This window comes from Phycodurus eques, chromosome 22, assembly GCF_024500275.1.
Source record: "Phycodurus eques isolate BA_2022a chromosome 22, UOR_Pequ_1.1, whole genome shotgun sequence".
Classification (NCBI taxonomy): Eukaryota; Metazoa; Chordata; class Actinopteri; order Syngnathiformes; family Syngnathidae; genus Phycodurus; species Phycodurus eques.
This window is the reverse complement of record NC_084546.1, coordinates 3,317,751-3,331,985: the sequence shown is the minus strand read 5'-3', so window position 1 is coordinate 3,331,985 and position 14,235 is coordinate 3,317,751. Positions and strand designations below refer to the sequence as shown.

General features: G+C 44.7%; 1 protein-coding gene across 2 annotated transcripts in view; it reads left to right on the top strand.

The window, feature by feature from the left end:
* cacna2d1a (calcium channel, voltage-dependent, alpha 2/delta subunit 1a) overlaps nucleotides 1-5,203 on the top strand; it is a 46,550-nt gene extending 41,347 nt beyond the window's left edge. The window contains exons 37-39 of one of the 2 annotated variants that reach the window (XM_061667235.1): nucleotides 823-905; nucleotides 1,726-1,814; nucleotides 3,008-3,139. In XM_061667235.1, coding sequence (XP_061523219.1) covers nucleotides 823-905; nucleotides 1,726-1,814; nucleotides 3,008-3,044 — 209 coding nt within the window. In that variant the 3' untranslated portion in view covers nucleotides 3,045-3,139. Of the gene's footprint in view, nucleotides 1-822; nucleotides 906-1,725; nucleotides 1,815-3,007 lie in introns of both variants that reach the window. The other variant, XM_061667236.1, reaches the window with a different exon arrangement.
* The last annotated feature ends 9,032 nt before the right edge of the window (nucleotides 5,204-14,235 follow it).

Here is a 14,235-nt window from a genome sequence, read left to right as displayed (position 1 = left end):
TCATGGCGGTATTCCCCGAACCCGGTGAGGGATGTCGTCGAGCTGAAGGAGTCCTATCGGGCCTTTTTGGCCTACTCAGGGGTGCCGGTGAGGAGGGTCCGTCGGGAAGTCGAATCTCAGATTTAGGAGGAGCAGTGTGGTTTTCGTCCTGGCCGTGGAACAGTGGACCAGCTCTACACCCTCGGCAGGGTCCTCGAGGGTGCATGGTGAGTTCGCCCAACCAGTCTACATGTGTTTTGTGGACTTGGAGAAGGCGTTCGACCGCGTCCCTCGGGGAGTTCTGTGGGGGGTGCTTTGGGAGTATGGGGTACCGAACCCCCTGATACGGGCTGTTCGGTCCCTGTCCGACCGGAGTCGGAGATTGATCCGCATATCCGGCAGTAAGTCGGACTCGTTTCTGGTGAGGTTTGGACTCCGCCAAGGCTGCCCTTTGTCACCGATTCTGTTAATAACTTTTATGGACATATAGGGTGAGATCTCAGAGTAGAGCCGCTGCACCTCCACATCGAGAGGAGCCAGAGGAGGTGGCTGGGGCATCTGATTCGGATGCCTCCCGGGCGCCTCCCCGGTGAGGTGTTTTGGGCACGTTCCACCGTCACGACCCAGGACACGCTGGAGAGACTACGTCTTTCGGCTGGCCTGGGAAGACCTCGGGATCCCCCCGGAACAGCTGGGTGAAATGGCTAGGGAGAGGGAAGTCTGGGCATCCCTGCTAAAGCTTCTGCCCCCACGACCTGACCTCGGCTAAGCGGTAGAAAATGGATGGATGAAATGAGTGTAAATCCCAGGCTTTGGTTGATATTCCTGAATTGGCGATTTTAGCTAATGGCCCCGATCCCTGCGAGCTAGCTCAGAATCCTCGCTACAGGAAAGGACCTGCAGTGTGCTTCGATAATAACGAACACGTAAGTCTTAGCGCAACTCAGCTGCTTGTTTTTTCAAACAAACCGCTTGCCTTGTGTGGAGTTTTGTGCTTAATTGTTTCCTGCCAAATTTGCTTGTGCCTTCACTGTATGTTAGCTAACATGCTGAAGGTTTCTTATCTTTCATATCCTGCTTTGAACTCTTTTTAACCTCAAATAAAATGCCTAAGATTAATTCTGCCCGATATTGTCCACGAATTGTGTATTAAAAGTAGTGAAGTCAGCATTTTTTTTAACTTTTTTGCTGTGGTACATTTACGGTAAGGTTGAGTTAATCACGTAGTGTTTGCACATATGCTAATTTTATTGCCATGTAAAATGCTAACACTTGTTAGCATTTCACATGGTAGTCAAATGAGCATTTTTTGTTGGTAAACATGTTTTAGCTACAATGGTTTCAAGTTTCCGTTTTCTAGTAGCTTGTTTTTCAAAATAATGGTGTCTAAAGTTATTAGCGCGACAGTTGATTTAGTCGCACAATTGGGATAGCCGCAAAACGTTTATCGCTAATGCCGTTAGCTCCTCAGTGAACACAATTTCTTTCAATATTATTTTCATGTGCTTTTACTCTGAAGTATTCTCAGTGTCCATGACTAATACCGCCACATTTGCAAAGCGATAGTTTTTGCTTGTATTTTTGTGGCCGACACATTGGACCAGCTAAGCGCAACATGTGCAATTGAATGTCGTACTTTATTATTATTAACCTGCTTTGCTTCCCACTAAATCTCATTTTCATTGGAGCGCTTTGCTGCATGATGTATGCTCCTGTTTTCCGCTCTGTGATTGGCCGGCTGCTTAGGACGAGGCCCTGTGCCGGCGTAGCGCTGGCTCCCCGTCGGCGTCCTCACTGCTCGTGTTACTGCCGCCACTGTTCGTGTGCTTTGCCGGGTCAGTCCATCTTTTCTCCCCGTCATGTTCAACCTCAAACCGTATATCTTTTTCACTTTTTCCACTATTTTTTGTTTTATGTCTTGTGTTGCTCTGCACCTGTCAGCCTCTCTCTTGTTCTACCGGCATCTGTTTTCACTTCTCTGCCTTCTCCTGCTGATGTTTTCCCCATCTTCTTGCCCAACTTTGAACTACCAGCATGTTTTCCCTTGTATCGTAATCCTCAGATGCCAGTGCTGAAACCGCAATTTGAAGCAGTAGAACAGTTGCTAATCCTATTGTGCCTAGGATCTGATGAATGGACTGTAATAACGAAAATGTTGCATTTACCTATGACAGAGTTGTTTCAATCTGTATTTAGAAGGAAATTCTACGAAAAGCTAATCTACAAACTTGACTATTTTCCTGCAACAATGTTACTTTTTGCTATTTTAAATGTTAGAGGTTAATGCCTCCCATTTAATTTGTCAAACAGGGTTTGCCACACTGGCGTTAGCATTTTCCGCGGTAGTAAGGGTAGCATTTTTTGACAAACTTGACTATTTTCCACAAAACGTAGCTACACTTGCACTAGCCTGCAACGCATACGCATAATTGTATTATAGTCACGTTTTTTTTAAATGGCCAAAGGAAAAATTAACGTTTTGAATGAATTACTTTGAAAAAAAATATTTTGGGCTAATGTCATTAGCTTCACCGTTGAATTGGTCACATTGTGTTTGCCACACTTGCGTTTCCATGGACCTTAGGTTAGCATTTTATTGTTAGCATGTTTATCTGGTTAATTTTTTTTAACTTCTCAAAAAAATATCAGAACGCTTTCTAGCTTTTGCATTGTGCTAGCTATTATTTGCTAGCTCTGTGATTGTTTACATTCCCATTAACTGCATTTGTTACAGCCCCCATGATTTAGCATTCATTTAAGAGGTTTACCTATACCACCAAATGGCAATTGTCAGATGTAGCATGACGACAAGTTTAGCTAATGTTAGCTTTGATGGTGGCAACGATTCCAACTGAGTGATCTAAAAGTGCAAGTCAAGTCTAAAACCGACAGCTATTACTCAGTTGCCTCGTCAAAAATCCAGCCTATGTCTTGGTGAGATTTGACAAAGTGATGTCCAGGGATCTCGCAAACAAAGTCAGCCGGTCACTAACCCTTGTTGTCGGTTTCCTTCCTGTCGGAACTCCAGGAGGAGGACCCTGACTGTGGCGGGGCGTCCGGCTTGAGTCCCTCACTGTGGCTCACCTTGGCCCTTCAGTTGGCGCTTTTCTGGGTTCTTGGCGGGTCCGGACATCACGCCGTCCCGTCATGACCTGCCCTTACCCCACCACCATCTCTGTATACCAGCATGCCTCCGGAATGACGACTGAGAAGAGCTTCAAAATTTTTGACTGAAGAACCCTTGGATGGTCCCAACCAGAAGAGGACTTGGATTGGTGGTGCCATTGTTCAGAAGTGGGGGCTGCCTTATCGGACTTGGTTGAGGAGCTTGAGCTGTTTAATTCAACACTGCCAGAAGCGAGCAAAAAAAAAAAATAATTTATTCAGTTCCCTGCTTGTTAGTTTAAGGCAAAGGAAACGGCTTCACAACAAACCTTTGCCCGCAGTCCGCCCCCGCCAGGGTGCAGATAATTCCTTTATTTTTGTCTGGATTCTTCCCCCCTCCTGTCAGTGTCTCTGGAACTTGTTTACTTTGTGCTCTTGGTCAAATCCGAATCCTCAGCCTCCTTCCGTCTGGAATTCTTGGATCGAATACTGCCATGCGTGCTCGTCAACCAATCAGGACGAACCTGACTGAAAACTCTCTTGTGCCATGTTTGTGATTCCGATGCTAGCTTATTTATTGGACTTTTTATTGAAGGTTTGAGACTGCTATCTTCACTTTGTGTGTACAGCTACTGAAGTCCACTTTACCGTCCTTTCTGTGCTTGCATCTTTGCAGAACTAACAACAAATCGGATGCAAAAGGAGCGTTCTATTAATCGCGCTGGGTTTGTGCTTGTGGTCGGATTTCGTGAAGTAATTGGCTCCGTTATACGGTGCACACAGTGGTTTTATCGGGCAGAGCGCCCTGAAAATGAGAAGATTTTAGATAAAACCACACAGTGTGGTTCAACACCAACCCCACTACTTTCACTCTTGGTCATTTTCAGTGAACTCCTCAGTGAACACAATTTCTTTCAATATTATTTTCATGTGCTTTTACTCTGAAGTATTCTCAGTTTCCATGACTAATACCGCCACATTTGCAAAGCGACCCCACTACTTTCACTCTTGGTCATTTTAATAGAGCTTGGATGTAGCGAATCTCCGACGTCACGCAAGTGTTGGACTTTATAATTCAGCCATAACATCGTGCTCGTGTTGGAACTAACGACATGGTTGTCATTTACTAACCGTGGAGAGAGAGAAAAAAAACAAGTGCCATAACCGAATTCCTAATTTATGCAAGGTGACGACGTCAAGTATTGCGCGATGATCAGCTGTTACTGCCTTTGTTTTCCCTTGAGGCGACAGCATCTACAGTCTTTTGCATTACAATGCATGCCAATGTTTGACATAAACTGCAGCATTGCGGTACTGAAAGGTTTTGAATTTAAAGTGTTAAAATTCGATGCTGTCCCCTCGGGAATAATTTACATGTGATACGAAGTGTTTCAGATTCCTTACAAATTGCAGGAATCTTATGGATTGGCGTGTGTTTGTTTCTTGCGTGCGTGGGTGTGTGTTACCATCGGGTCCACCAAGGCCTGTTCTTTTAAGGCGACGTCCACATGTACGTGGGTATTTAAGAAATGATATTTCGTACCACTGCGATACTGGCACTCCACATTGCAACATTCTGTAATCCAGTGAAACTCGCAAATTTGCATATATATGGATTTTGCGGGGGGGGGGGGGGGCATCTTGTGGCCAATGGGAGGAGGATGTAAGGGGAGGAGCTGTAGTTCGTCAGGCCATATCCTTGTCTGATAGATTAAAATTCGTGTGGCATCTATCGGCAGTTACAGGCCTTTTTGTGTTGGTGTCATTACTCGCCGATTTCGTTATTCGCGACGAGGCTCGGTCCCTGAACACTGTAATTATTTTAGCCAATCAAGAACTCTGAAGAAAATAATTGAGGGAACTGGTACAATAACAATATAACGCTGCATGCAACAATGCTGAGTTTTCTGAAAAGTCAGTTTTCAGTGACCGAAAACTGTTGCAAACAAATCCATTTTTTTTAAATACCGTTAATTGTGTGGACATTGTCTTAGTTTCCCTTGATTGTGCTTTAAAATGTTACACTTTAAAAACAACAACAACAATTCGTACAAAAACCAAAGTTCTGATCAAAATGTGTGTTCATCCATGTGCAAATATTCAGAATAAAATTTTATGATAACAATCTGCTGCCTTTGTGGATGTTTTTTTTCACCCCTCAACGGATCACATGCCCGTACTCTTGATGGTCGGCCAACGTCAACGAGGACGCCATGTTGGCAAATGTTTACACCAGTGTCTCCTCTGGCTCGTCGATCAAGCTACGATTGAATTCTAATCGTTAGCGACGTCCGTTTTGCACGCGACTGCAGCTGTGGCTCACCCAAAAATAAAAAGTGTCAGTTTACGCTTTTATGGCACGCGTTAAAAATGGAGCGACACGCTGCGAGTAGGAAAAAAATAAATAATAATACAATCACCAGGGACATTTTAAACGTGGCCAATTACCACCGTCTTATAATGAAATAGTAGCCATTTTTCTTCATTTTTTTTTTTTTTATTGCTGGTAGCAGCTGGTGAATTACTTCTTGGAGACCAATCGTTGTGAAATTATATCATATATAAACAAAATACAAGCACAGTTTAGCGAAAGATTTAGTAGACCGTTGACTAAATTCATTAAAAATTGTTATATACAGCGGTATGAGGGACCCAACGTACGAGTTTTTCAAGTTGTTCGGGAAAAACAGTCTGGACACAAATACAAAATGAAAACACTCGCAAGAAGCATGGAGAAGATGCTAACACTGAATGAACCGCAGGGTCAAATGGCGGAACCGGCGCTTCTGTTGTCACTTACTAGGCCACGCCCCTTTAAAGGCATTCACAAATACTGCAGTGTCTTTGTGAACGTTTCAGCTGAATTACACTTTATAAAACAAACTAAAAAATTCGATATCTTCACTCTGACAAAACAAGTTCTTTTTATTGGTCCTGAAAATCTGTGTCACTGCTGCTACTGAGTTTATTGGACCACTTCCCCACAAGATTAATTCCAGTTCATCTGAAGTACAGCATCTTGACGCCGAACAAGAACTAGCCAAAAGTCCCACATTACCCTTGTCCTTGCATCCTTCCATTGCCTTCCCGTAAAATCCTGAATAAACCACAAGGTCCTGTTGATTACTTGACCTCACCCCTTGCTACATTTCCCAGCTCTTAGATCCTCATTCCACTGCACGACCTCTCAGATCCACAAATCTTGGCCTTCTGTCTTTCCCCCGCACAAATTGCAAATCAAAGGGTAACTGCTCATTTGCATTCCTCGCCCCAAACTCTGTCAAACTGTCTTTCACAATCTGTTAGATCTGCTGAATCCTTGGGCTGTTTTAAACAACACCTCAAAAGCTTTTTCTAAAATGTTCTCTTGAGGATTTATTTGTTCTTAGAATTTGGCCCTCAAATCATAGGTTGCCCACCCTTGCTTGAGCACAATAATGAAGAGTAGATAAAGAAAAATAAACAAGATTTACTGTCTGAAGATTTTCCCCTCCTTCCACGCTTCTCTTGGACTTCTTTCCTGACTTTTCCAAAAGTGTTATTCCTTGTCTTCCGCGGATGAGTTGCGATGTCAACAGCACATGTTGAATTTCCTGCCCGGGGGGCTGAGGGTTGAGGTTCTGGATTTTGCGTCTGGCAATGAGATGCCTCGCTCGGTTTACGCCGAGGGGTTGCCGGTGCTGTGCTTGGGATAGTTATCCCAAGTCCGCCTCTAATTGATATCTGGCCTGGCGTCCCGCAGGGAACATCTCCCTCAGCAAACACGAACGTTTTATTATGTATGTGATTGCATTAGCTGTGCTCTCATTATGAGCGGCGCGTTTATTTTTGCATGCAGTGCAATCGTTCCATCAAATGACAATCATGTGGTGCCCAAACACATTTTTTCACTCACTCCAGAAATGGCTTGACCAAAGGAGATATTGAATAGCTTGTATTAAGAACTGAGTTGTGCATCGAGGTCCAGATCACTTTTGTAGTGTGAAGGTGTGAACGGGATTTAGATTACAATAAATCTTAGTACGATGAAGAGATTTGGATGAAATTTGGCATGTAACGTCACTATCAACCGAGAAGGAACTGATTCTGATCTCGATTTGGATTCACATCCTATTTGTAATATGAATGTAACTCAACAATTTTTGATCAAATGTTGTGTGTAGCTTCACTTTGAACCAAGGATGGACTGATCTTTAATTATTCATCTGGATTTTGTTTTTGGATTAATTTTGTTGCACCACTTTTGATGACAGACACAACAGATTGACTATTGAGTGTGATCTGGTTTCCAAATCTTGATCAATTGGATTGAATTTGTTTTTTTGCTTGGTAACAACCAAAACCAAAATTTGATCTACCTGATTAGGATTTTAAGTCAGGATCTGGATGCCATAGCCATTTTTGAGCCATTGTGTTGCTCGTAACTTTGGTATGAAATAAGGAAGAACTTTTTTATTTTGATCCTGATTTGTAATAAGGATTTAGATTATATTGTAAGACAGATCTCAATTTGTATAAAATGTTGTTTTGTCGCTTTCGTGTGACACAAATTGTTTACCGTTTGATCCCGTTTTGAATCCTAGAATTCAGGTAATTTCTAGGAAAAGTCATAGCTCAATTGGGTTTGAACGGTTTCAATGTAACCTAAAGACAAATTGATAACATTTTAATGCTGATTTGGATCCAAAATGATTGATCAGGATCATTTTTCTGACCTCGGTATGACCAAAATGACGCATTGGATTATTTGTCTTGGCGCTGTAGTATTTTTAGAAGAAAAATACCTCCATGCTATTGTTCCATGTTGTCAAGTGAGAACACCTCGCTCCAGGCATTTCTTTGGCTCGCCCTCAAAAGCTAATCACAAGTGGTGTAATAAATATTTTGTGATAGTCTCGTGCCCTGAGGGGGTTGTCCCTTTTTTTTTTTTTTTTTTTGTGCCAAGCAGAGAATTGATGTTTAGAATACGTTTTATTGCTGTGACACGCTCACTCAACAAAGTCTGGGCCCGAGGCTCTGAAATGTCTTACGTCCTTATCTTTTTGTTTTGGTCTCAGGGTGTTGGGTTACCACGCACGGGGCGGGATGGGGACGTAAAATTAACAGTTTGGCATTCCAGGTAGCTCAGAGAACTCCTTGCCTCAACTGGTTCCAAATATCAATTTACTGACTCAGCGGCTGCACGTTGATTCTAATTGTTGCGAGGCTTCGGTGTTCTTTTTTTTGCACAGAAGGTGAAGCTTCGTGTGCAGTCATGGGCTGGTCATGGTCCAACATTGAACCGTCTAGTGAGCGGCACCATCCTTTGATGTGGCTTTCGAGTCGCCGCAATCACCTGCTGTTTGCTTACACATAGAATGTCTTTTGGAATCTTGGATGCGGATTTCGTATTTATCACAACCATGATCAAAGGCACAATTTTAACACGCCAAACCAACATCGTAGTCGCCACCCTGATATGTGTCCTACTAAATTTATATAGGATCCAAAAAAGAGTTCATTAATACTTGGATCAGCACGAAACTGGGTGGAAATAACATGACGCGCGAAAAACCCTCAAGGATCCATGCCTGAAGTGGAACAGGGAGTTGGTTAGTTTAGTTCAAAGCAGCCATTTTAGGCAATTTCAAGGCCCCGTACTTTGACTTAAAACTCCAACAAGGGAATTTGCCCCAAAGAAACCCAATCGGAAAAAGACAGATGCCCGACGCAAAATTACGAAAATGTCAATCTACGCCACTTGTCTATTAGTAGTAGTTGAGCTCATGTTTGTAGCGCATTAGTACTGTACGAACAAATTAACTGAATGGTTCAGAAAAGTGACACCCCCCTTGTGGTAAATAATATGAAATGCTGCATTGAAGACTGTGAGGATGTAGGAATTATCACACTTGGACCTTACGAGGTCAGACGTCAAAGTAATGCAGTCGAATGTAAGCAAAACAGAAGGCACTATATGGTGCTATTTATTTAGACTATCAGTCTAACGACAAACCTAATATTTCACCTCACGAGTCTCGTCAGCCATGCTCATTTAAAAAGACCAAAATATTTTCCCGAAATTTACCGTCAATGCTCATGTAGTCTTTTGAAAGTGCAGATGTGCTACAAAGTCGTTCACTCGCCTAACCATCTCTTGACACGACACCTGTGTCTGGCTGCACAGCTGCTACAAAGAAGTACTATTAACCACGTACACTTTTCTTTCTATGTCTTGAATGTCCGTAAATAGCAACACAAGAGACGAACTTGTAATCTGAGTCACTTGAAACCCAATCATCTCACCAGCAGACCGGCCAAAATGCTGATACTGAGCATAGTTGATGCACGCGCCAAATGCCTTCACGTAACATCTCGCCGTTGTATTTGGATTGGTCCGGCACATAAAACAAGAGCGTGATTCACCCACGAGCTCGCCAGCCGGGCAGACAGTGGAGTCATTATTACTGTTTCCACTGGAGTACGTTTCATTAGCTGCTCGGGCGTAGGTGTGGTGACGACGGCGAGGTCAAATGCTGGTCCGGCATAATTTGCCTGCAGATGAAATCCGACTCTGTCCAGGGCAACGGCACAGGCTAGCGTTTCAAAGCTGCAGGAACTCTATTAGCACCTGGCGGGACTCCCTCGTGCACCCCCGATATGGACGCTCACCTCCCCGTGCCCGACCCTGGTTCATAAAAGCATGCAAGACTGCTGCACTCCTGCTGTGACACTCAAACCAGGGGATTGGTGTGTGTGTGTGTGTGTGTGTGTGTGTGTGTGTGTGTGTGTGCGTGTGCGCGCACACACGTGGAGCTAGTTAGTGGCACACAAACTGCCAGACAAGCAGCTGCTACGCTAATAGCGCCTGTTTCACGTACAGTAGGAGCGTAGTCTCCAGGTCAGATCAGGCTGGAGACCAGGCCAGTGCCCCTGTGATCATTTTTATCTCACAAATGCCAGCACAAATATGAACCGAAAAAAAGGAAAAATCCATCTTTTTTTATATGAGCTGGCCGGCAGCGTGTTTGCTTAAGCGCTGGATTTCACATCAACAATCCTCAGGGCAACTTTTTTTTTTCAGAATGCGCTGCCAAACTTCCTTCAAAGTCCATTTGTCTTATTTTGTTCTCAGAGTATTCCCGACTTGTCGCTGCCTTGAGAAAAGTCCCCGGCACTTGATTGAGTCTGGCAAGCCAGAGGGTCACGGGCAGTTTACGCTGGCCCTCGTGTTGCAGGACATCTCTGGAATCATTGTGAGATAAAGTACGTGTCTGGTCATGTATCAGTTTTGTTCAGGAAATGAACTCTGGCTTGTGTTTCTGTCGGCCGGGGTCCAGTGTAGAATGGGGTTAGCTGTGTTATCTAACATCATAGCCAGGTGTGCGCCAGGTGCGTTACATTTCCCTTGTCGAAAAGGTAGTTGCCACGGTCTTGGTGTGGAGCTCCACCCTGTAGATCCCTGTGTTGGGTTCCCCCTGGGAAAAGGTTTCAAACTGTGGTTCGCATGGATTTCTTTGATCCTCTTCACTAGTTTGGAAATGGAACCTCCCCAACAAATGGTCAGCAAACCCAAACGAACAAAACTAACTGACTGACTATGAAGATTTGCTCCTTACACTCCCCAGAATATCAAGTGGACTGCCGCAATCCAACCAGATTTTTAGGGCCTGTATTTTGTACGCTTGCATCCCATGCAGGTCATTCTGATCTTCATTTCATGTGCGTCCAAACGTTGCGAAACATGCAAAGTCGTCCCTCAACTCCACTCTACTCTCCTCAAGTTGCTCGCAGAGCCGTAAAGTAGAAGCAGAGCCCCTAAGAGGAGGTCTTGGCATCCATCGTAGAATTCTAGAGGTCGTCCCCCCAGAGGCCAGTCCTAGCCGATGGCTTCCGAGACTTTGCTCGCTCTCGGCCAACTATGGCCAACATGTTGCATGCATCACTTCTTATTTTGTGCATTCCTGACGGCCGCATGGCTCGGTTGCGTTTTATCTCACCCCAACAAGCCTTATTGAAATCCCAGACCGAGGCCAGAGATCACCTGGCTCTCATACTCGTCTCTTGTCCAAACATGGATTTACACTATCAGAAACTTCATGACTGACTTTGGATGAGCAACTAACGCCTCCCAGAGGATGTGCTATAACATATACAGTAAGGTTTGTTGCTCCGAACTGAAGTCTGCTGCAGAATTTATGCGCGGTTTTTCAGAATGCATCCCGTTACAGGTGATCTGCTGTTTCACGGATGATGAAACACTTCGCTTGGATCTTGTTCTCCTGAAAAAAGAACCTGCAATCCGTCAAAGATGATCATCAAGTCACCACCAGACAAACCCAAATGAGTTACCAGACTTAAACAGCCACGGAGCGCCGCTAATCTTCTACCTGTGAAAAATGGCATTATTTAAGTCAGCTGTTTGGGCGGTCGCTAGTCGCACTCTGCCGTCTCACCAGCTCGCTCACGTGACCTAATCGGATTTATGTGCGGGAATGTTTTCCAAAGCCGCACTTGTGAAATACGTTCACATCTGCTGGCCATTAGCGGTGGACATAACACACAACAGAGAGAGGAAAGCCCCCGACGCCTTGATTCATTGGAGTGCGCCTTGGCTTTTATTGCGGTGGAGGAAAATGGCGTTAGGCCTTATCTCCCGGTCCTCGTTGCAGTTGTCCTTCGACCGTTCGAGCCCGCACTTGATCTCTCTACCTGCGCTCTGAACACAGAACATTGCAGCTTCCATTTTCCTTCCATTCAATTTCTTTCCCATCTGCTGCCGCACCCCGACGTCTTCACGTTCGGTGCCCCCCGTCCCGCCGCTCCGACAAGACAGTCGTTTGTCTACGTCAACAGGACTTCCATCTCCTCTAAGATGGCTCCCCGAGGCAGGGATGTTTCATCCCTTCCGCGGGCATCAGGAGAAGCAAAGCAAGGTCTGAGGGCCCCCCCCTGACCTCTAATCTGTCATCTGCAATGGGAAAGGCACCCTCCTAATTGGGGGGAAAAGCGTTGAGGGCCTGGGAGGCGGCAGGGGTGGAGGTTGTTATTCTAGTGTTGGGCGGGTCAGAGGTGAAAAGGGGGAGATCACACCGGTGATTAGCCTCCTTCATGTGCGAGAGTGCAGGCCGACAGGGGTAGTGGGGGGCAGTTTGCCATCCAGCTGGGGTGTAAAATAATTAGATGGGTAAAATCCTGCTTCGGTGCTGTTAATGGTGACACCGTGGGTCAAATGTGGGGACTCCCCAGTGAGGGAAAGCCTTTATCATCTGAGGAAAACTTGATCTCTTTGAAGGAGCGTTCAAAGGATGACACTCTTGGCAACTTTGTTTTGTCTCCTTAAGGCTTTTAATCGTTGGTATGTAGGGGTTTGAATATGCCCTTCGAGGTACAATCTTTACTCGTACCCTAATTATCGTACTCGAAGGTAACCTTTCCCAGGATCAAAAGGTGTACAGGTCCTTCCCCAAACGGAGAAGTGTCAAGGGTTCTCAGGAAGAACCTTTGAGGGTATCACCACGTTGTACTCTCCAGCGTCCCTGGGTTGCTTCTCACTGGGAATAATCAGCTAAAAGCAAAACAGAAAAAAGGATAAGAATCTCTAAAATAGTCGCACAGGATGACGGCAAATTAGCACGAATTGCATCGAAACGGACTTGTTAACCTAGCGCTTAACCCTACCAAATACATTTGGAATGACTGACGTTTTGGAGTCCGGGGGTTCTCGAATGGGACCACAATAGGTGGAAGCTAATACTCCCGTTGCTTTGGTGTGTTTGGATAGAATCACTCCTGCCTCCAGCACCTTCCCCCCCCAATGAATGCGTAATCAGGATTTAACGTATCTCCCTGGGATGGTGGAGGGGGCTAGCTGCATTTCAAAGGGTTGATATACACACCTAAAAATGTCAAAAAGACCTTTTTGCGTGTCTGGATTTCTTCTTGAGGCTGATTGGCAGGTGTGATGTGAGCATGCCTCTACACCTGCTGGTACTTCCCTACACACATGCTGACCAAAAGGCAGCAAAGTCCAATTGACCCACACATTTCCTAATGAGCCCTAACCAGGGCGGCTGGCAATCGTTCCTCCACAACGTTGGTGTGTGTCTCTCTCTCTTCTCTCTCTCTCTCTCTCTCTCTCTCTCTCTCTCTCTCTGTCTCTCTCTCTCTCTCTGTCTCTCTCTCTCTGTCTCTCTCTCTCTCGGGCCCTAAGACCGCCGGCCATTTGTGGATTTCCTGTCAAGTTCGGGTGGGGGCCCAGCAAAAGTCCCGTTTGCTGGTACCTGAACTGAATCGCTTCTAGCTGCCCTGCCTCAAGACTTTTTTCTCTTCGTCTAATATAACTCCACCGGGACGTCCACATTAAGAGTGTGTGCTGCCATTTGTGACATTTTTCTTCCCTGTGTTTCTACAATACATTTGGATTGTTACATTCCCATTTTATTATCTCTGAAAATCCCCAAACTTTTGTCCTAAAGTGATTGATTGGAAGTGAAAGTTTGTTTTTGAATACTTCCTGCTTATGCGCTTCGGTACCTGAAGGCATTTTGCAACTGGCTGAGGATCTCGGCATGTAGTGCCAAGTGATCTTTGGCACAGACCGCCAAGAATCCCATCTGTTTTTCCACGGCAGCCAAAGTGAGGCAATGGGGACGAACGCACGCGGGATCCTGCTCTTACAATTATCCCCTTTTTTGGCGTCAGGTGCTCTCCTGAAGAAGTCCGAGCGCTCAGATTTTGCATCCCACTTTCAGAAAAACTATGTCAGCAAGTAGAATGTTCACGTTAATTTGTGCATTATCTGGCTTGTAAATCAGCTCCAAAACTGAAAAATACCAACGACATTTCCAAGAGCAATTCATCATATTTGTATGCATAATTAGAAATGCAAGATGTGGTGTGGAAGTCTTTTTAATATATATATATATATATATATATATATATATATATATTTTTTTTTTTTTTTTTTTTTTTTTTTTACAGAAATCCATTAACTGTTCACTTGTATGTTAATTAAAAGGGTGTTAGACAATTGATTGGAGTCCAGGTGCCCTGCAAAGGTCGACTGGAGGCCCCTTGAGAGCGTAGAGGGGGGCCAGCAAAACTTAGCTTTAATAAGCATTCGTGAAACTCGGTCAACATAATTATTCAGAACTTGACCATGGTTGTGTT